Below are 21,599 nucleotides of genomic sequence, written 5' to 3'. Positions count from 1 at the left end.
TCCTTCCTTCCTTCATTTCTTTCTTTCTTTTCTTTCTTTCCTTTCTTTCTTTCTTTCTTTCTTTCTTTCTTTCTTTCTTTCTTTCTTTCTTTCTTTCTTTCTTTCTTTCTTTCTTTCTTTCTTTCTTTCTTTCTTTCTTTCTTTCTTTCTTTCTTTCTTTCTTTCTTTCCTTGCCTGTACCAAGGCTTGAATTCAGGGTCTCTTACTTTTACCACATGACCTCCACTTTTGGCTTTTCACTATTTAATTGGAGATAAGAGTCTCATGAACTTCTCTGCTGGGGCTGACCTTCAACTATGATCTTCAGATCTCAGCCTGCTCCTGAGTAGCTAGGATTATAGGCATGAGCTGCTAATGTACAGCTTCACAATTCTGTTCTTCATAGACGTTCTCAAATTAGCTTTCCAGTCTTGAATTGTGGTAAAATGTTTGCACCAATGGCTACAACTATTCCTCCCTCTTCCTACACTAGAATAGTTTTAGACTAATTCTGTGATTAGTTTTGTGACTTAGCCCATGCCACCCTACATAGTAATACGGAGACTTGAAAACTGCTTGTGCATTTAGGCATGCCACGTTCTTGCCATTCTTAGGAATCTGTGATCCTCATCATGATAATGACTCTCTCGGCCAGCCTCCTGGACTTCAGGCCAGCCTCCTGGAGGGTGAGAGACACAGTGAAACAGATTTCTTTCCAGCTGAAGTATCCCCAGCAGCCAGATAACTACCAGACACATCAGCAAAGCCATCTTAAACCAGAAAGTTCCAGTTGACCAAGCCCAGACCACAAGAATGCTCCAACTGGCCCACAGACCCATAAGAGATACTATTGTTGAAACTACTAGGTTTTTGTGGTTGACTTCACTACTACAACAAAAGCTAATGATGGACAATGTAATTTTTCTTTGAAACCACAGGGAAGCTGATATAACACTGTTAGGAGCTGAAGCTATGTGAACAGATGATCATCCGGGCATTCTGACTGTTTACCTCTTCCGGGGGTAAGTTACACCGTGCTGCCACAGCAGTTATATAAGCTTCTACCATCACCGTTGCCTGAGGGAAGCCAAATCCTCGAAAGGCTGTGTTGGATGGCAAATTGGTTTTGCAAGGCCTACCTCGGCAGCGGAAATTAGGAATACTGTAGGAATTTTCAGATTTCAGCACAATAAACTGCATCACCTGAATTAAAGCAAAAATAAAACAAAGCTTCACCTCCATCTGATATTCAAATCTACATAGCTGAAATGTAGCCAAAACCCTTCACAGCACTTCTTTAACCTATATGATAAAATTCATAAAAGCGTATGACCAAATTTGTAAAAGGATGGTGCACAGCTCTCTGGGTAAGGCCCGCAAAAGACGTATTACTCATTTACCAAGTCTGATTCATCAGGAGTGCATCCACCATTGATGTAGCACTCGACATCAGCAGCTTTGATCTCTCCATTGTTCATGAACCCGATCTGCCAAGTGATCACAGGGAAGACAGTGCTCTCAACGGTTGTTCTGCGTAGTCGGCTGTGCAGTGCACACACACACATCTGATTATGGTTGCGAACCAATACTTAGCATAAGAATATGTCTGGATGTGACAGTCAATAGAGAAGCGCTGAGGACAGTGCCCAACAGAAGACTCTGCCTGGCTTTAGGCAGCATCCAAACACTCCATTGAAGAGGTGTGACATTTAGCAACTGTCTTTGCTAAACTTCTAGCTTGCAGTACTCACTTTGTATTTTCCCAGGAGTGGGTGGCGGCCAGCAGTTATCAGCATGTCATCACCACGTTCTAGGATGAAGCGGATTGGGCGGCCAGTTCTATGGGAAACAACTCTGTTAGGATGCTACATACTTCATAACATTGTCCAAATATGGAGCTGGGAGAAGCGGACCTGAAGTCATTTGGCTTAGTGGCTTTCATGCCTTTACCTTTGGAAAGCTGCATGACATTAAAGTTAAAAAAATGAATTTTCTAGTTTAGTCATGCCTGAATATTTACATATTGCGATGATACATTATTTGGTTATAATTTCCTTTTTAATTTACTGTTACATTGCATTGAGGAGTTTCATGGTCATTTTGCAGTAGAAATAGGGTCTCTTACTTTGAATTTTACTTTGGAAGAGTAGATGGAGCATTAACATGGTATCAGAAAGGGAATCTTTTTGTTGTATGTGTATGTGTGTGTGTGTGTGTGTGTGTGCTTGTGTGTGAGTGTGCAGGTGCACATGTACTGGAGCTTGAACTCATGGCTTCTCTCTCATATTTGGCTGTTTCACTCAAGACTGAAGCTCTACCACTTGAGTCATGTCTCTACTTCTGGAATTTTGGTGGTTAATTGGAGCTAAAAGTCTCATGGACTTTTCTGTCTGGGCTGACTTTGAACCGTGATCTTCAGATCTTAGACTACTGAGTAGCTAGAATTATAGGCATGAGCTACCAGTACCCAGCAGAACAGGGACTTAGGGCTAAAAGGTTGAGACCCAATACTCTGCTGAGCTCAACCCCTTTCATTCAGACCTCTCTGATGAAATGTTCTCAGCCTTTGCAAAACAGCTGCCTATAGGGCAGCTTTTTCTATTGCTAGCAAGTATCTATGAGCTCAGGTGTATACAGCTTTTCCTTTGTGCTGCAGTAGTCTGGGCAAAGGTAAGCTTGCCCTCAGTGCTCCTTAGTGCACTTTGGTAGTTTAGTTATGAAGTTCACCAGTCATGACCACGCTAGCATCTAGACGTCCTTCCTGGGTGAGGAGGAAGCAAGGGAATCAGAGTCAGGGAGCAGCAGAGTCCCTGGTTTATTTCAAAACATAGTATCATTGTCTAGGAGAGGCTGAGGCTTTGGCCTTCCTTCCACACAGCCCACTGGAGCTGGATGGAAGACTGAGATGAAAGGTGGGATGCGGGGCTGCGGGCACTCACATGACATCTGTGCTGCTCAATCTACTGACATGTCAGTGGCCATTGTGACTCTTACTTGTGGGCAGCCACGGCACTGACAGCTCCCAGCAGGGCGGGCTTTGTCACTTTTCCCCCAAATGCTCCTCCAGCTCTTTTCATGTGGCAGGCGATTCTACTCCTGGGGACCTTCAGTGCTGCAGACACGAATTCCTAACACAGGGAAGTCACCAAAGCTGTGTCAGTGTAAGCTCTTAGCTGACTTGCTTTCCCATTTGCCCAGGAAAAGAAACTCAGTAGACCAATAATCTAAAACCTAATTTTAGAACATTTTTAACATCCCCTAAAGAAGCCTTGCACTTATGAAGCAAAGGCTTCTCTCCCTTCTCAGCCTCCCAGTACTTGGCAAGCCTGAATCTACCCTGTGTCTCTATTGATCTGCTTGTTCTAGACAAATCATATGGATGGAATGATAAAATATGTTATCCTTGTGTCTGGCTCTGTTCACTTAGCATATTTTCAAGGGTCATCCATGTTGTAGCATATGTGACTATTCTTTAAAATTTGATTTTTTTTGTGTGTGTGTGCCAGTCTCTGGGTTTGAACTTAGGGCCGGGGCGCTGTCCCTGAGCTTTATTGCTCAATACTAGCATTCTATCACTTGAGCCACAGTTCTACTTCTACTTTCCTGCTCAGGCTGGATCTTCAAATCTCAGCCTCCTAAGTAGCTAGGATGGCAGGTGTGAGCCACTGGCACCCAGCTTCACCTTGGTTTTGAGTTGCATTTCCTGGGTGATGGATGATAGTGAACATATTATCACTTGCTTTATTAGTCATTTGTATTTCTTCTTTGGAGTAATGTCTACTCAATCCTTTAGTGGAATTGTTTTCCATGCTGTCCTAGGTTCTGGCATATGGCAGCCTGTGGGTACCCAGCTTCTTCCACTAACCCCTGGAAAATGCCTGCTCTTGCATAGAGCTGACTGTACCTCAGAAGATGGTGGGGGCAGGTAGCAATGGGGACTTGGGCACATATATCTTATCTTTTGGAGCCCAGATCCACAAACCCTCTGCCAAAAGGATCCTTACAGGTCTTCTTTATCGCTCCTTCAATTGACAGAAAATGATTTCAATGCTCAGTAACTCGCAAGAAACCACACAACTGCTTAATCTAACAGTTCTTCTCTCTTCGCTCCTCCTCTGACTACTTCAGTATGTGTGCAGATGAAGGCTTCACCTGTATCCCAGCTTTGAATCAGCCACCTCAGCCTTGCATTTTGTCCTGAAAGGCAGCTGGTAGCTTCCCTTCAGCATCTCGTGGTGTCTGCTTAAAGCTCGGGTAAAGCGTTCCTCTTCAGTGGTGCCTGTCACCATTACCCTCCTTGGTATAATTATTAAACAACCCCCAAGTGCTTGGCATCCTTCCAGGGCCAATGAGAGTGGATTTCCTTCACTGGCCTAGGTGCAACTGCAACTCTGAAGCACTAGCAAATAGAGAATCCTCATGACTGAGCCAGGCTGAGGATGTCTTTGAAATGCAGTTGCTGTATACATACACCACCATATAGAAGGACAGTCATAGAGAATAACAATACAAATGAACCACAAAGAGAAACCAAAGGCTTTCAGTTTTATGCTATCAATTGTTATAAGAGAAAGATGAGCTTTGTATTGTGTCTTAGAAAGTAGCAACACTTCTAGGTCACTTGGAAAGGCCTTTTCATTACTGAATCATTTTGTCCATGCTGGTCTTCAGCTAATGTCAGTCAAACGTGAAGGGAGTTCAAGGCACAGGAATGCAGAAATCCCAACACATGACCACCCGTCATCTCATTTCCCCAAACATCTGGTTACCTGCACATGGGTTGGAAACTGAGTCCCAAGGTGTAATACCATTTCTTTGTCTTCTGCTTTGGGGATAACCAGGATAGTTTGTGTTTCCATGTAGAAATGTTCCTGTCCCTCTACATGCACCTCACCTGTAAAGAACAAACAAAGGGAACTGCTTAGTTGAGGTCCCAATGCAGGACTTCCGGCGGCAGCGCTTTGTGTGTGAAGAGGGAGTTCTTTTAGTTTATGGACCGACTTTATAACATTTTTCTTCTAATCCTGTCTGTGCTCTGCCAGGCTCCCCCCCCTTGTCTTGTGTTGGCCTCATTTCCTTTTCTGTACAGTGAATAGACTTGTGCTTTGCTGAACTTGAGAGAACAGATAATCTGGCTACATGTGCAGGCTCAGCCACCTCCACTTAGTGAATCTGACCAGGTTGTGTCTACAACTGTAAAACGGGGTAGAGAATTGTCATGTCTACCTCAATTTGGAGATACTGACCATGAATGAGACAGAAGGAATAAGTAACTTGCTCACAGACATAACAGTTTAAAGCGGCCGAGCTGAGGTTGATCTTGACCTTAATAGCAGCCTACTCTTCTGGCCTTGTTCAGTATCTTTTTACCATTTTGTAGGATACACTAAAAGAGGCATTTTACCTTGGTTTAATTCTTAAAAGACAGTATTTTTACTTGCACCTGGTTACCTGCACATCATCGGAAAGACGCATATTCCATTAAAATAAACCAATTGTTTTGCTACAAGTCAAAAATTATTTAAAATTATTTATAGGGACAACAAAATGTGACTCAGGCCCCCACCTCGGTCTATTTACACAAATGCACAGAGTGAATTTAAGCTTGAATTTAATTTTTGTGTGGCTATCGGGGCTTGAACTCAGGGTCTCACTCTAGCTCAGTTTACTTGCTCACAGTTGGTGCTCTGCCACTTGAGCCATGTCCCCAGCCCAGTATTTTTCTGGTTACTTGGGGATGGAGTCTTGGAGTCTTTTATGCACGGGCTGGCTTTCAGATACCATCTTCTAGTCTAAGCTTCCTAAGTAGTTAGGATTTGCTTAGCTTACTTAAACATTTCTTCATTTAGTTAGCTATTTAATTGTTATTATTAAAGGTGATGTACAGAAGGGTTAGAGTTACTTAAGTCAGGTAAAGAGTACATTTCTTTTGGGCAATGTCACCCCTTCCCTGGCTCTCTCCCAGTTTTTCCCTCCCTATCCCACCCACGAGTTGTAGTTCATTATCAACAGAGTGTCTAGTGAGACCACTGCTGCATTTGCTCACCCTTTGTCCCTCCAAAAGACAGATAAACTAACAAACAAGACAAAAAGAAAAGAAAACAAAAGCAGCAAAGGAAAATAAAACACCTCTTGTTTCCATTTCCTGAAGGATTTTCTTTTTCAAACAGGAGAAAGGTTTTTATTTCATACATTTTGGGGTAAGCGCTCACAGAAATGACATAAAATCCGTAAGCGGTAGTCTAAGCTGAAGCACATACAGCATCTCAACAAAAGCCTATTTAGAGAAGTGACAAGGTAAATGAAATGGGTTTGATCCCTTTGGATAGGTGGTAAAATTCAGGAAGATAAATATATGGGGGAAACTTATGGGAGATAAGAGTTGTTTTAGCAAGATTTGTTATGCAGCTTCCTTTCAGTGCCATTGCCAGGCTGATAAGAATCTCTGACTGTCTCTTATTCTGTTCTTCCTGACGTGAGAGACGGGAGGGAGACATCTGCACACAGATCCTTTAAAGATACAGAAAGAAAGGTGGCCCTTTTTTCTCAGTTTGCTTTCTCAATAAAAGCATTACACTACAGTAGCATGTATTAAATTCAATTTACTTATTTTACACTTCAATAAGATTATAAACTACTGGGTATTTTCTAAGGCTAAGCACTTCAAGGTCAATTAGTTTGTTTTGTCCTGATGCCACGTCTCATGAGACATGGAAAAGGTTAACTAAGCAGCCCAAGGTCATCCACATAGTAACCTGTAGAGCTGGGCTTCATACACAGGCCACCTAAGTCTTAGCCACTGGATTTCACTTCCTGTCCACAATGACTGTGGTCATTGCTGCCAAGATTCCTTCGTGTTTCAGATTTCCCACTGTGCTAAATTCTGAACTTCCACATTGGTCAAAATCTCAAATGGCATCTTGTCAATATGTCACCCTTTGGATAAGAATATAAACAGAGAACACACCATTGTGCTTCAAAGCCCAGGCTAGGGTTTAAAAAAATCTATAAATCAACAAATAGATCAGCTAAATATTTATATGATTAATTGCACTAATATTCATTATATGTCTATATTATACAATTATATTATTGATTATAATCAATTTTTACCTATAAAAATATGAAACAGCTGGGTGACAGTGTCTCACACCTGTAATCCTAGTTACTCAGGAGAGTGAGATCTGAGGACTGCAGTTCAAAGCTAGCCCAGGCAGGAAAGTCTACAAGAATCTTATCTCCACAAATGATGCATGTTTTCTCTCATATGTGGAAGCCACATCTAAAATACATCGGGACATAATAACTTATACAGGTCTCTAGGCAGTCACATATAGTGGGATGAAAGGAAGATACTCTTAGGAGAGGAACAGAAAGACATAATGCCTACATGCATCCGATCAGACAAAATAATATTTATCGAAATGAATTCCTGGAAATGGAAACAGGTGGTTTGTTCTTTTTTGATGCTTTTGTTTTCCTTTCTTTTTGTTCTGTTTGTTCATTTATATGTCTTTGAGAGTGTAAGGGGAGGCACAGAAATGGAGGGAAAAAGGGGGAACAAACAACACAGCAATGTACTTGAAAATGAACTATACATCTTGTGAGTGGGGATGGGAGGGAAGAACTGGGAAAAAGAAATGTATTCTTTATCTGACCTATGTAACTATAACTCCTCTGTATATCACCTTTACAATAACAATACAAAATTTAAAAAGAATATCATCTCCAATAAAACCTACTAAAAAGCTGGAAGTAGAACTGTGGCTCAAGTGGAGCAAAATATACTCAGGCTCAGTGCCCATGCTTTGAGTTCAAGCCCCAGGATTGGCACATACACACACAAAATAGTAGCACTGAATACTAAAGCTAACCATATAAATATGTTATTACTTGGCAATTAACTTCTGGATATATTTCTTTACAGATATGTTATTTTCACTGAAGTAATAGGGATCATTAAAACAACTCAGTGTCTATCAACAGTAGAATGGATATCTAAATTATGGAATATTTGTATCGTGAAATATTACCAAACAATAAAAAAGAACTATTTATCTATGTAAGAACATGGATGAATCTTCCACCCATAATGCCAAATAAAAGAAATAGCCACTAGAGAAATCACTTACGTGAGTTCAAAGTTTGTCAAACCAATCCACAATAAGAAAAGTAAGAACATTGCTTTGCACAGTTAGAGAATGCAAGAAGGATTTCTAAGTGCTGGAAATGTTCTATACCTCAATGGCAGCTGTATTTTACATAGGCTGATGCATATGCCCAAATTCATAAAGCTGTAAACTTATTGTGCATTTTCAATTGCTATTTAGCAGTCATATTAGGATAGAGAAGCACTGCCTTACCTCATTTTTTTTCAAGCTTGATGACTAACCTTAGAGCCTTTGGCTTGAGAAAGCTTCCTTTTTTTTTCTGGCTCAAGACTTGTTCTTACCTTCAACGATTTGATCCACATGTTTAAATGCACCCTCTACATCTCCTTGCTCAATTTTTCTCTCAACAGATAGAAAGGAATTATGCTCTAGGGCTTGCTATAGTGGAAGAAAAAAACCACAACAAATCATTATTTTTTTTTCATTCTAATAAGATATGTGTCCCTCTATTGTAATCCCACGTTCCTGTTCTATCTGAGCTCAAAGTCAGTCACATCCTAAATCAATGTAAGGAATGGGAAGAAGGCAGATTCAAGTGGATTGCAGTCATTGGTGGCAGCCATTGGTGGCATTTTGTTCAAGGCTGAGGTAGACATAAGAACAAACACAGCCCTGCCTCTAGATTTCTGAGTGATTATCTGAGGCGCTTTGTTACTGAGGCATGTGAGGTGAGGAATGTGTGTGATACAGTAAAGACAAGTTAAGAAGGAGTTTGGTGGGGCTTGGAATGCCAAGAAATGGCCAGGAATTGGCTACCCTAACCAGATCCTGAATCATTTCAAGCCAAGGGCACATCATAAAATAATAGTTTTGGGGTCAAGGGGAAAAGGACAGATGAATAAAGAGGGGGAAAATTCATATCCAATGTATAACCTTAAAATTAAGAAGAGTGAGTGAAGGAGTGGGTAGGGGAGGGATGAGTGAGAATGTTGAAAGGGATGACACTAATCAAGATATAATATTGTATCCATAAATTGCTCTGTTAAATGGCAACTCCTTTGTATTACTACTTAAAGATAACAACAACAACAATAATAGGACAAAAGTAATAGTTTGAGGGTAAAACACAGTGAGAGATAAAATGAGGACAAGGCCAGGCTAGCTGGAGTGGAGGTTTTCTATTAAGAAACAGTAGATAAGCCCGGTGCCGGTGGCTCATGCCTGTAATCCTAGCTATAAAGGAGACTGAGGCTGAGGATCATGGTTCAGAGCCTGGGCACTGTCCCTGAGCTTTTTTGCTCAAGACTAGTACTCCACCACTTTGAGCCACAGCAGCACTTGTGGTGTTCTGGTGGTTAATCGAAGATAAGTTTCATGGACTTTCCTGCAGTGTCTGGTTCAAACTGTGATCCTTAGATCTCAGCCTCCTGAATAGTTAGGATTACAGACGTGAGCCATTGGTTCCTGCATTGATACAACTTTTATAAGTTTTACAGGCAGTGCGCTAGGCTTTCCCACTCATTGTTTATATGATGTCATGAAGACATTTCTCTGGGATTACTGATCTTTTTTGCCTGGCTTTGCAAGATCTCTCAAGGTAAATAGACTCAGAATATTTCATTCCCCCAAGTCCCAGAAAAGGCTTTGCTGAGAAGAAGGGTGTTCGGTAGTAAAGATCTCAGTGTACTTCATGACAATGACATATAGATTACTGAAAGCTATACTCTCAAAGCGAGACACTGGAGGAAGTGAAGATGGAGCCTGACTTGAATAATTTCATGACCTCCTGGTTAAATTTTGCCAATGCACACCATCCAATTCCTGGTGAATGCGAAGTGGTCTGATTACCTCTATGGTAATGATCTTCGGCTCTATGTCTTGATAAGCAATCTTCACTTTTTTGGCTGCCTCTTTCGCATGTGCATAAGTATCGGCAGCCACAGTGCAGATGATCTGACCTACGCAGATTACCTGTGGAGAGGCCACATGTTGTCAATTAGCTAAACCATAGAATCATCAAGAAGGACTTATGACTACTCCATCCTAAATTTAACCTACTGGGCTTTTGTGGCTCCAGAGAATACTATTTTCTACTTATGAAAATAGAGTTAAGATGGGGTGTGAGTAGGGACTCGAGGGACACAAATGTCAGAGAGACACAGCTTGGTTATCTGACTTTACTGATCGGCCTTCTGCTGCCTCTGCCTGTACTCGTCATTCTCACGGCACAAGCCATGATCCAGTCCACCTAGCATTCTGCTTTTCTTTCAGTGTTTCATGCTTTGCACTGATTCTCAGGCTTTCTCAGCTACTTGGAGGACTTCCTTGAGAGAACTTATGATGGCTTTTTATCAGAATCTCAAGGGGATCCATGATGTCAAAGGGGAGTGGAAAATCACTCAGAGTCATCGGCTTCTAGTAAGTTTCTGTGGTCTGAAAGTGAAGCTGGATGTCATGGTCATAACTGATAATTGGGTTAAACAAAACATTGAAATAATAAGCCATCTGCTTATCCCATACCTCATGCTGTGCATATAAAATCTCCCCATTATGGTTATTATCCCCTGGGACATCCTCTGCCATGATTACATCAACCACACCAGGAAGTGACATGGCTTCTGAAGTATCAATTGATCTAGGAGGGAAAATATGGAGGCAAGCATTAAAGTTGTCGGGGTAAAGCCTCTGTGCAATTTTCTTTAAATGGGCTCTATAATCAAATCATAGATCAAGTCAGTGGGTTCCATAACCAAACATAGTCTATTCTGATAAAAAAAAATTGGTATTTATCAGGTGTTCTAACTCTTGGACATACTCTTTTTGGTACTAAGACTTGAACTCAGGACCTTGTGTTCTCACTCTTGTTTGGCTTTTTTCTTCAAGGTTGCTTCTCTAGCACTCGACTTCCAGAGTTTTTCCAGTTTACTGGAGATAAAAATCTCTTAGATTTGTTAGCTCAGGTTGGCTTTGAACCTTCATTCTCAGATCTCAGTAGCCTGAGTAGCTAGGATCACAGATGTGAACCACCAGGGCCCAGGCAATAAAATCTTTTTAAGTGTGTTTACAAAATGATTCTCCTTCAGAAGAGGAGTCAACTATTGTAAATAGACAAGTATGTAATTAGCTCTCAATCAGAATGCATCTCAGTAACACAGGCATATCACTTAGTTCCTTACAAGATCTTCGCATGAGCCTTGGTGCTGGTGACCACTGCAAGGAAGAGTTCTTGGTTGATGGGCGGAATGTCATCAACAAACACAGCTTCCCCTGTGGTGTGTTTAATGGCTGACTGGTGCATGACTGGATGTCCAACTGGGTCTTGTGGGGATTGGTGAGGATCCACACACTGTTAATGAACAAAAGAAGTTTTTCACCAGAAGTTCTCATGCTCTAAAAGTTGGGATCTGCTATATGTAGCTTATTCGCAAGGCAAGACTAAGTTTAGGTAATTGGATGTTTGTATCTGTGAGCCAAGGTTACTAAATATTCCTTGAACACTAAGGGAGGGGATAGATCATGGTTTCAATGCATTTCACCCTAGGAAAAGAAAAAAGTAGAAGGTGTGGTTTCTGCTGTCAAGGATTGCAGTCTCTCTGAGGAACTAGAACATATAAACACATATTAATGTGTTAGATAACAATAAAGAATCATTTATTTTTCTTTACATAATTGATAGAAATCAGTGGAAATACGCTAGATCCTGGGGAAGCTCTTAGAAGCAAGCAATGAATCCTTCCCAAGGGCAGAGAAGTTGATTCAGATTTAAAGGAAGGACATTGTCCAAGAAAAGGAAAAAATTTAGGCTATACAACTAAAAAAAAGTAGAGAAGAGAGATTCAGAGGTCTAGTTCTTTGTGTAGCCTTGACTAAAAAGCAAAGGAGATAAACTAAGGGAATTGTCTATAATAGGTAACACTTTTTTTTTTTTTTTTTTTGCCAGTCATGGTGCCTGAACTCTGGGTCTGGGCACTGTCCCTCAGCTCTTCAGCTCAAGGCTAATGCTCTACCACTTGAGCCACAGCACCACTTCCAGCTTTTCTTTTTTTTTTTGCTTATGTGGTGCTGAGGAATCAAACCCAGGGCCTCATGGATGCAAGGCAAGCACTCTACCACTGAGCCACCTTCCCAGCCCGGTAACACTTTTTTTTAATAGACTTTACTTTTACTAGTAATACATAGTTAATGAAAAGAAAGCGACACGTACATGTAAATATCTTAATGCAAAGAGATTAAAAAACCAAAAACTACCCACTGACCTGGAACATCTGAATTCCTTTGGGTGTTTCTATGGGAAAATCTTCTAGAGCACTCACGAACTTTTCTGGGATATCTGGGAATTTGTAAGGATCCTGAAAAGAAGATATTACGTCATGTTTAATTTTACAACCTGAGCTGCCAGCTTGGAAAATTATGTAGAAATAGGGTTATCCAATCTAGTCTCCAATCTGTTCTCTAAGATGGTAAGGCCTTGAGCCTTAAGTTCCCTAGACTAGATAGCAGCTGTTTGAAGCATAGTGATGACGTCCATTTGTATACACAGAAAATGAAAAAGATATTTCCAGGATGTGAAGCCTTCCCTTCTTAGCAAGCTCTGGTTTTGGATGAATGTAAATATGTGCATTTCTAAACAGAGACTACGCTTTCCAACCCAGGCCTATCTTCTGGCACATGTCTCAAAGAAAACAACTGAGGGAGTAGAAATCATTTATAAGTATAAGAAATAAGTGTATTTGACTGCAGGTCATTTATAACAGTGAATAAAACAGAATTAAACTAAAAAGTTAACCATAGGGAAATGGTTTAATTATGATACATTTAGAAGCAAAATTCTTCAATCATAAAAATTATTTTATAGAAGGATATTTATGAACACTGAAAAAATATAGTTCAGTTTGGACTGGGGTATGGCTTAAGTGGTAGTGTTTGCCAGGCAAACACGAGGCCTTGAGTTCAATCAACAGCACCACCCTCCCAATATATGTATGTATATATATATGTGTGTGTGTGTATTTATATGTACATTTTCCATACACTCATACATGGAATATAGCTAGATGATAAAGATTACATTTTATAAGAAATATATATTTATATAAATATTAAAAAGTACATAAGTATATAGTTCAAAATGCTAATAGTTATTAGAGTATGATTACTGGGTTATAATTGATTTAAAACTCTTTTGCTTCTGTTTTGAATTCTTCTATAATAATAGAATATGTAATATAGGATCTATATTACATAAGACAATTATAATATTATAACACATACAATAAAAAGATAGTTAATGGATTATGTTACATCTGATTCTATATTTATATTACAAATGTGCTACACAGTACAAAATGAGATATATGATAGTATATAATTGAATAAAATAATAGCAATGAAAATAAATAATGTTACTAAAATAATGAAGAAGTCTGGCTGAGATTGCAGAACAAAGCTCTCAGTCATTAAATAAACATGCATGCACAGTCTGCTATACTTGGTTCAGTTTATGGATTAAGTTTACCCAAGGAACTCATAGGCATGGACTATATTCTAAAGAAACATTCTGTGGAAGAGATTTTCCTTTAGGCTAGGCAAGAAAAATATAGTTAGCAGAAGACTGGAAATAATTTAAATGTTTAAAAATAATCTATCAAATGGTGGTACAGCTTTCCATAAATAGGCCATGAGGCCTTTATGTCTGAAGGGCATTGACAGATGGGTACAATCTTAAGCAGTTATGAATATAATAAACACATATGAACATGTCTATAAGGAAAAGCTTAGAAGGCTGCATACCAAAATATTAGTAGTGGTTGGTTATGAGCGGTGAGAATACAAGTGACCATTCCCTTCCTTTGGGGCCCAATTCACATTTTCTAAGTATGAAACTACTATTTTGATAAGAAAAATGTTTAAAATAGGAAAATATATAATTTACAATATTAATGGCTTTTCCCCCTTATGCTTGATCAAACTTATATTGCATTCTAGTGTTTGTCTCACAAATTATAAAGCAAATGGAAAGACAAAGCTCTCTGCTTCTGTTCCCAGGACTGAAGAAGAGGGAAATAAAGAACCCCGCAGGGCTAGAAGGAGTTGCTGGAGGCTGGGAATCTCCAAGCTGAGACTCTATCCCATGTACACTCAATGTATTATCCAAACCAGGCTGGAAACATTCATCCTGTGCAGACTCATGGTCATAATGTCAAGGCACCCAGACACTCAGCAAAGACATTACCATTTCATTCAGTCCTTGACGCACTTGGAGGTAGAATTTGAAGAGTAAGCTGATGATGAGGGTCCTCCGGAACTCCACCATGCCACCTTTGGCTGTGGGTGGAATCTGAATCTCCTCCAGGACCCATCGACATGCATCACTCAGCATTTGGTCATCCCATTGCCTGGTAGGGGAGAATGAGAGAATTTTACTGTGTATGATAGACTGTCCTCTCAGGTAGAAATGCTATTGCCATTCAAGTAGTTGGGAGGTAGGCCTTAAAAAGGTGGTGAAATCTATAAAAAAGACTGACTATAATTCCCCAGGGTTGTATTATTTGGAGCAGGGTGTTTAGGAACAAGGTGGCACCTTTTGTCCTCTGTCTTCTGCAAATGTCTGTTTGTCCTTCCACTTTTTCCATAGGCTGAAACATAGCTATGCTCTGCCACCAAAGAGGCCTTTGCTGAAAGCATGCGCTTGAGTTTCCAATGTCCAGAATCATGAGCCAAAATAAAACATCTTATACATTATCCACTCTTGGGTATTTCGTTACAGTAGCAGAAAGTATACTAAGATACTAAACTAGTGGGGTAAGGAAAGATGGGTTACAACCATAGTCACTTTTGAAGTCTAACCAAAAGACCTTCATGTATTTAATTTGTTTTCTTTAGTGTATGATATAGTGGCTCCCAAACGTTCTTTACTGAGTGCACTTTTATTATTGTGTGTAATATAATGAGTTAGGAATGTGAACTTAACTGAAATACCTTGGGTTTAAAACAAACAAATCTCCCAATCCAATTAAAAAAGTACTAAAAATCAAAGCTTTCTGAGATGTGGAACTTTTACTATTTGGTTGCTTGCTTTATCTCAACACAACATGTGTGCCTCCTCCCCCCTCCACCCCCAATTTGGCCAATGACCAAGTTATCGCAGATAGTTGTAAAACATTACACAAATGAAAGTTTCTTCATAACTTTTATGGAAAGCTTGGTTTTATTTCAGCATTGGAGGTAAAACTTGCACTAAGTTCCAGATAATGAGCATAGATGGGCAAGTAAAATTAAGATAGCATCTCCAGCTGAAAGAATTTTTAAAATATATACTCCTCTAATGCTTCAGGTAACAAGAGAGACAGGAGGAAGGCTCTGCCGTCTTTTGACTATGTCATCTTCATTAAAAGGACATTTCAGATTTCTTCATTCGCAAGACTCGATGTGGGAGACATTCAATTACATTTCAAGATAATTACTTAAAAGTAAGATCTACTCAAGCCATGAAGTTTACACAATAATCTTACTATGAAAGCCTATGAAAAACCAGTCATTGTATCTTGAAGGGATTGGCTTTTGGAGAGCTTATATATACACACACGTGTGTGTATATATACATATATACACATATATGTTGCATGTATATGTTGTATGTGTATATACATACATACACTTCTATATCTGCAGTGCCTAAATTTTGTGGATAGATATACATGTTTCTTTTTTCTTTTCTTTTTTGTATGTTGGTCCTAGGGCTTCAACTCAGAGCCTGGGCACTGTCCTTGAGCTTTTCCATTCAAGGATAGTGTTCTACTACTTCAACCAGTGTTATTTCTGGTTTTCTTGTGGTTAATTTGAGATAAGAGTCTCACTGATTTTTCCTGTCCCGACTGGCTTCAAACTGTCATCCTCAGATTTCAGCCTCCTGAGTAGGTAGGATTCCAGGCGTGAGCTACCAGTACCCAGAGTAAATGTACGTATTTCCAAAAACTAGCAGAAAATTGTAAGAATAATTTTCTGGAAGAATTAAAAAGCATAAGGGTCTGTTTTGTGGCCCAGACTGCTATGACATACCTTTTAATGAGCTGCCTGCAGGTGTGACTTGCAGAGACAACGGTGGGGCCCACATTTCCATAGAACATTTGAAGGTCTTTGATGATGTTTGTGCCATCTTCAAACTTCACACTCATGCCAGCATTGACTATGGCAAACGCGTTTTCCTGACGCTGAGCCATCCGGAGCCCTGACACAAAGTGCCACTGTAGACAGGAAACAGAATACTTAGTGTTTATCTCTGCTATCTGCTATCATACAGCAGCAACTCTGATGAATACTTTTAACGAAAAAAAAGATCCTGTCAATGATTTTGGCGATATTATAAGCCATTGACTGTTGTTTGAATGGCAGTATTGTCCAATGTACTCTCAATTTAATCTCAGCAGTTCTACTCATTTCCAAGTCTCCAGTGAGAAAACATAGTAGTAACTTGCATAAGGTTCACCACAAAGTCTGGCTGAGCTGGGGTTCAAACCCAAGCTGTCTGGTTCCAGAGTCGAGCCTCACACTCATGGCCTTTCAGCTTGGAGTCACCACCTACGGCCTCAGATACATGACTTGAACTCTTTGAGTCTTCATTTTCTTTAAAAATAAGAGCTTGGGTTGGATCAGATTGCGGAGTGGGGTGAAAGAAAGAGTAGGAGATGAGGTGCTTTTTAAGATCTACCACAACCATACTTGTATCTGCTGTTCTAGGTGGACTCTTGTTAACAAACATAGAGCCTTGAATACTGGCTTGTGGTCATCATGGTGGTGGGGGTGGGACAGAGAGTCAGTCCAACCAGCTAGGCCCTACTGAGCATGACCATTTTTGATAGAGGAAACACTAACGATAAGAAGCATTTGAAACACTTGAGTCATTTGCTGCACTGTTCAGTGGAGACTTTCCTGCTCCCGCCAGGTTTATTACTGTCTCCTGCCTGAATTGATGCATTGGCCATCAGTCTATCCTAATAAATATATTTTATTTGTCTATAAGATCAATATTTTTACAGCACCTCCTTCATTTAGATTTGGATTTGTTTGAAGCCTAAAATGGTGGCCATCTGCTAAAAGGCAAAACAAACTCCTCATAGTGGTTGCACTTATGCTTGGTGGGGGAGACAGCCACGCTGCCGGCTCCATTGCACCTGGCTGCTTCGGCTGCCCTCATCTGCTCTCTGGTCACACCATGCAGTCATCCTGCCTGGAAGGCCACCCAGTTCTCTCCACAGACTCAGAGGCTGTCCCCTTCAATGCTGGACCCCCTTGCTGCAACATGCCTTTCACCACTCCAAGACAGAGTTTCGTGCTACCACTGGACCTTCTAGTCCAGAACTACTCCAGTTCTTTACCCAGCCATTTCTTCTTCGAGGTGATTAAATTTTGTTTCCTATTTCAAGCCCTTCCTGTTATATTTAGAGAGCTAGGTGGACAGGATACCAGGCATTAATAACCGTTTAAAAATAGTTTTAGTAACATACATTAGCTTTCTGTAGAGTATTCCAGATATAACACTGTACCATGAGCTAGAGTGGTAGGTAGATGGTAAATACAGAAATATTATTTTCCCCTAGTACCAGATTTAACCTTGGCCTCATACTTGCTTGCTCATACTGACTTGTTTGCTTGGCTTATTTGCTCATAGCTGGTGTTCCATTGAGCCATGCCTCTAGCCTGGCTTTTTGCTGGTGAATTAGTGATGGAATCTTGAGGACTTTTCTGCCCCAGAAAACTTTGAACCTTGATCCTCTTGATCTTAGCTTTCTGAGTAGCTAGGAATATAAGTGTGAGCCACCAGCCTAGGATATAAATAATCTTGTTTCAATTACTTGGTTAATAAATATTAGTTGACTTTGGAATTATCCTGATATGAAAGCAAATCAAATGGTTGTCTGGGGATTTGTCCCTCCTTGGGAGTAGCCCGGAGTGGTACCTGAAGCAATTACTTAGGAATAGAGTTGGGGACATTTCTTCTCAAAGGCTGTGTGTGACTTCCTCAGCTGGGAGGCGGGTCTGGGAATCTCACCTGAGAAGAGTGAGGAATAAAAATGGACAAAACCACCTCGCCTGGTCTCAGGTTGGCCTCAGGTGATCTCTCAAGGAAAGGGCCATTTAAAGGAATCTGCCGTTCTCCTTCTGCAGAGGAAATAGATTAGGACAGGCTTACCAAACCACAGAACATGGTACAAGTGTCCCCTGTATCAGGTGGTGAGAGGGCATATAGGTGGGGAGCCAGGAGAGAGGGCAGGGTGCCAGCTCCCAGCGTGGGTCACATGAGGCAAGTCCCCAGAGCTTTGGGGTCATACTCTGCAGAATGACAGGGTGGGGCCGGATTAGCTGAAAAGTCTCAGCAGGTTTTCATAGTTGATTATATGTCACTTATAAATTGGGGCTTAAAGATGAATAAAGTTACTGGAAACAGCCTTCTGCAATGTCCCACAAATTTGATTTAGTTGTAAGAAATTCTGTCTGAAAAATTGCCATCTTTAGGAAACTGTGGCATAAATATACCATAACATTTTTGCTTGTGCCTGTCTTGGGGCTTGAACTCAGGGCTTAGGTGCTGTCCTGAGTGTTTGTTTTTTTTTACTCTAGGTTAGCACTCTACCACTTGAGCCACAGTTCCATTTTGGCTTTTTTTTTTTTTTTTTGGTAGCTAATTGAAGTAAGAGTTTCATGGATTTTTCTGCCTGGGTTGGCTTGGAGCTGTGATTCTCAGATCTCAGCCTCCTGTGTACCTAGGATTATAGATGTGAGCCACTGGTGCCCAGCTATACCATCAAGTCAAGTTACAGAGAGACCTCTCATTAATTGTTTTCAAGTGCTTTGACATTACAAGTTGGGCTGAATATACATGGGTCAAACACTTAAGAACATGTTAGACACAATGAAGTATATGATCAATAATGTAGAACACCTGGAGAGCAGGATGGTTGATCAACTTCTCCCATAGGTCTGGGATGATGCAATTATAGCCTACAACACTAAGGTAGATACTTGTGGGTCCTAGTTCATAATTTACAGCAGAAGTCACTTAACTGATAGTGGTAAGTGTGAGATAGAATGCCTAGAACTTGGTCTCTTACCTTTAGATACCAGATTGATGATTGCATTTCCTGCTGCTAAAATGGGATTTAGGTCAGAAAAATTAGGCCGACTCACCACATGTCCTCCTAAAGTCTAAAAGAAAATGACATTAAAAAGCTGCATTTATTTATTTGACAAGATACTATATATAAAGATACTTATATAAGTTTGTCATTCTCTTTTTTATTTTACAGATAGATCTGGTAACTTTGTGAGGAGACAGCTAAATAGATGTATGCTGGATTCCCAATCTTAACCCTATCTCAGTTTATAGCTGGAGGAAATATTTCTCTTCCACATGCAACAAGGAGGATTAATGATTTTTTGGGGACTGAGGCTAATAGGCATTTGTGTTTGTGTGGAAGCATTTGTTTTTGATAAACATATTTATTATGAGGATAGACAGTAAGGGAAATGAACAAGAATTTGGGGGCTGGTACAGCAGATTAGGGCAAGAGAAGAGAGTTTAGTCAAATGTGAGGAAGATTTCCCAGCCTCCTGGGAAGGTGGTAAGCCTGAACCAGAGGAAACTCAAAAGAACTGGGATCCAGGGCATGTGCATTTGAATGGTGCAGTGCTGGGGCGAAATAAGATGGTTTTCTGTGGCCATATATCTCCATGCTTTACATAGACTCAAACAAGGGATTTTTGGAGGATTTATGGGGACCGGTTGATACTGAGAAGAGTATGTCATTCAGAAAATCATCTTAACTTTTCTCCTTTATTTTTTTGGTCAGTTGTGGGGCTTGAACTCAGGGCCTCTGGGTGCTCTTCCTGAGCCTCTTTGTACTCAAGGCTAGCACTCTAATACTTGAGCTACAGTGTCACTTCCAGTTTTTTAAAAAAAATTGGAGATAAGAGTCTCATGGGCACTTTTCTGCCCAGGCTGGCTTTGAACTGCAATCCTCAGATCTCAGTCTCCTGAGAGGCTAGGATTACAGATGTGATCCACCAGAAAATTGTCTTAAGATTCACAAAGTGAGAACACCTGTGAGGATTGGCAGACATGCCAGAGACAATCAAGGAGAAATGTATTGCCAGTGGAGCCATAGCAAATCCATCTTGTATGGGATGGGTAAGTAGTGAGGAAACCTCAATAAGCTAGACAACTAAATAGCTGGTGGACTCCAAGAATGCACGTGTAGGAAATATGCTTAGTAACTGACTCTGGTGTAAGGGTCTAAGAGGAAACCAAGCTGTGAGAAGTATCAGGAAGCATGGGCTCTTGTTAATTGTGCCACCCATAAGACCCTTAGAGCTGGATTGGATCCTAGAGACTGTCCACTGTTTGGTTAGTCTTTAATTTCCAAAATCAAGAAGCAATGCTTTGAAGAGATGAAGTGGCTTCTCTAGGATCACAAAATTCACACATGATGGATTCCAATTTGGGAATCTTTTGTTTCTCGTATGATAGTCTTGTTAAGGCACTTTGGACACATGTACACATGCAATGTCACACCTATCACTTTCAACAGACACACATACATACACACACTCATAGTGCAGAGACTTTTTCAGCATTAACTTAGGACTCCTCTTCAGAATGTTATTTGTTAAATAAAGAGAACTGAAGGACCGTCCATATCCACGGCTGGGGGAACTCACGGCCATATTCCTAATCTGGGCTCCTGCAAGAGTCCTCAGGTGTTTCAGGAGAGCATGATGAGTCTTGGTCTTCTCCTTTGGTTGCTCCGAAATAATGAAATGTAAGATGTCATTCAGTTGGGCCAAGCTATATCCTGCTCCTATTGTCACCCCTGACAGTAAGAATGGAATGTAAGTTTAAGTGAACGTTAACAAGATAAGGCTGCGTGAAATAATCTTTTAAAATGTATCTTCTCTTACTATATTTACTTAGAATGACAATAATCAACTATTTCTGTGTAGTTAATCTTGATTGTAAACTTGATTGGATTGAGAAGTGTGTAGGAGATGAATGTGTCTGTGATCAGATTTCCAGAGCCAATTATCTAAGGGGAATGTGGGTGGGTGGAACTTAACTGTAGATCAGGGGCCTGGATGGAAGAAAAAGAGAAAGGAAAAAGCTGGCTAGTACAGACATATGCTTGTCTCTCTGTGGCTTCTTCCCTCTCTCTTCCCTCCTTGTTCTTTCTCTCCTCTCCTTCTTTGCTGCCATGATATGAGCTGTTGTGCTCTGCCACATCTTCCCCACCACTATGGATGGAAGCCCCGAAACCCAGCCCAAACTTCCCCACCTTTAAAATTCTTTCTCCCAAGTATTTTGTCACAGTGACAAAAACAAACACAAGTTTTGAATATGAAGAACTAAATCTTTTTTTCCTCCTCAGCCATGCATGTCAGAGATTTTGGCACACTACAATTGGAGATATCTGAAATTTGGTACTTTACTGAGTTCCTCTTACTGAGTTGTCAATTAAA

At 40.4% G+C, this 21,599-nt stretch overlaps 1 protein-coding gene across 1 annotated transcript in view; it reads right to left on the bottom strand.

Moving 5' to 3' along the window:
- The window catches only part of LOC122096447 (aldehyde oxidase 4-like), a 55,864-nt gene that overhangs the window by 13,396 nt on the left and 20,869 nt on the right, over positions 1-21,599 (bottom strand). Inside the window, exons 11-25 of the mRNA XM_042667004.1 lie at positions 20,805-20,956; positions 19,199-19,292; positions 18,139-18,248; positions 16,149-16,333; positions 14,323-14,485; positions 12,347-12,439; positions 11,267-11,436; positions 10,611-10,725; positions 9,939-10,061; positions 8,432-8,528; positions 4,749-4,873; positions 2,974-3,107; positions 1,731-1,818; positions 1,380-1,466; positions 991-1,182 (exon numbers count right to left, since the gene is read on the bottom strand). Of these exons, the coding sequence (XP_042522938.1) occupies positions 991-1,182; positions 1,380-1,466; positions 1,731-1,818; positions 2,974-3,107; positions 4,749-4,873; positions 8,432-8,528; positions 9,939-10,061; positions 10,611-10,725; positions 11,267-11,436; positions 12,347-12,439; positions 14,323-14,485; positions 16,149-16,333; positions 18,139-18,248; positions 19,199-19,292; positions 20,805-20,956 (1,928 nt within the window). The remainder of the gene's footprint in view (positions 1-990; positions 1,183-1,379; positions 1,467-1,730; positions 1,819-2,973; positions 3,108-4,748; positions 4,874-8,431; positions 8,529-9,938; positions 10,062-10,610; positions 10,726-11,266; positions 11,437-12,346; positions 12,440-14,322; positions 14,486-16,148; positions 16,334-18,138; positions 18,249-19,198; positions 19,293-20,804; positions 20,957-21,599) is intronic.

This window comes from Dipodomys spectabilis, unplaced genomic scaffold (genome assembly GCF_019054845.1).
Source record: "Dipodomys spectabilis isolate Male_0828 unplaced genomic scaffold, ASM1905484v1 ptg000373l, whole genome shotgun sequence".
Classification (NCBI taxonomy): domain Eukaryota; kingdom Metazoa; phylum Chordata; class Mammalia; order Rodentia; family Heteromyidae; genus Dipodomys; species Dipodomys spectabilis.
Note: the sequence above shows the minus strand (reverse complement) of the source record. Positions and strands in the feature narration are given on the sequence as shown.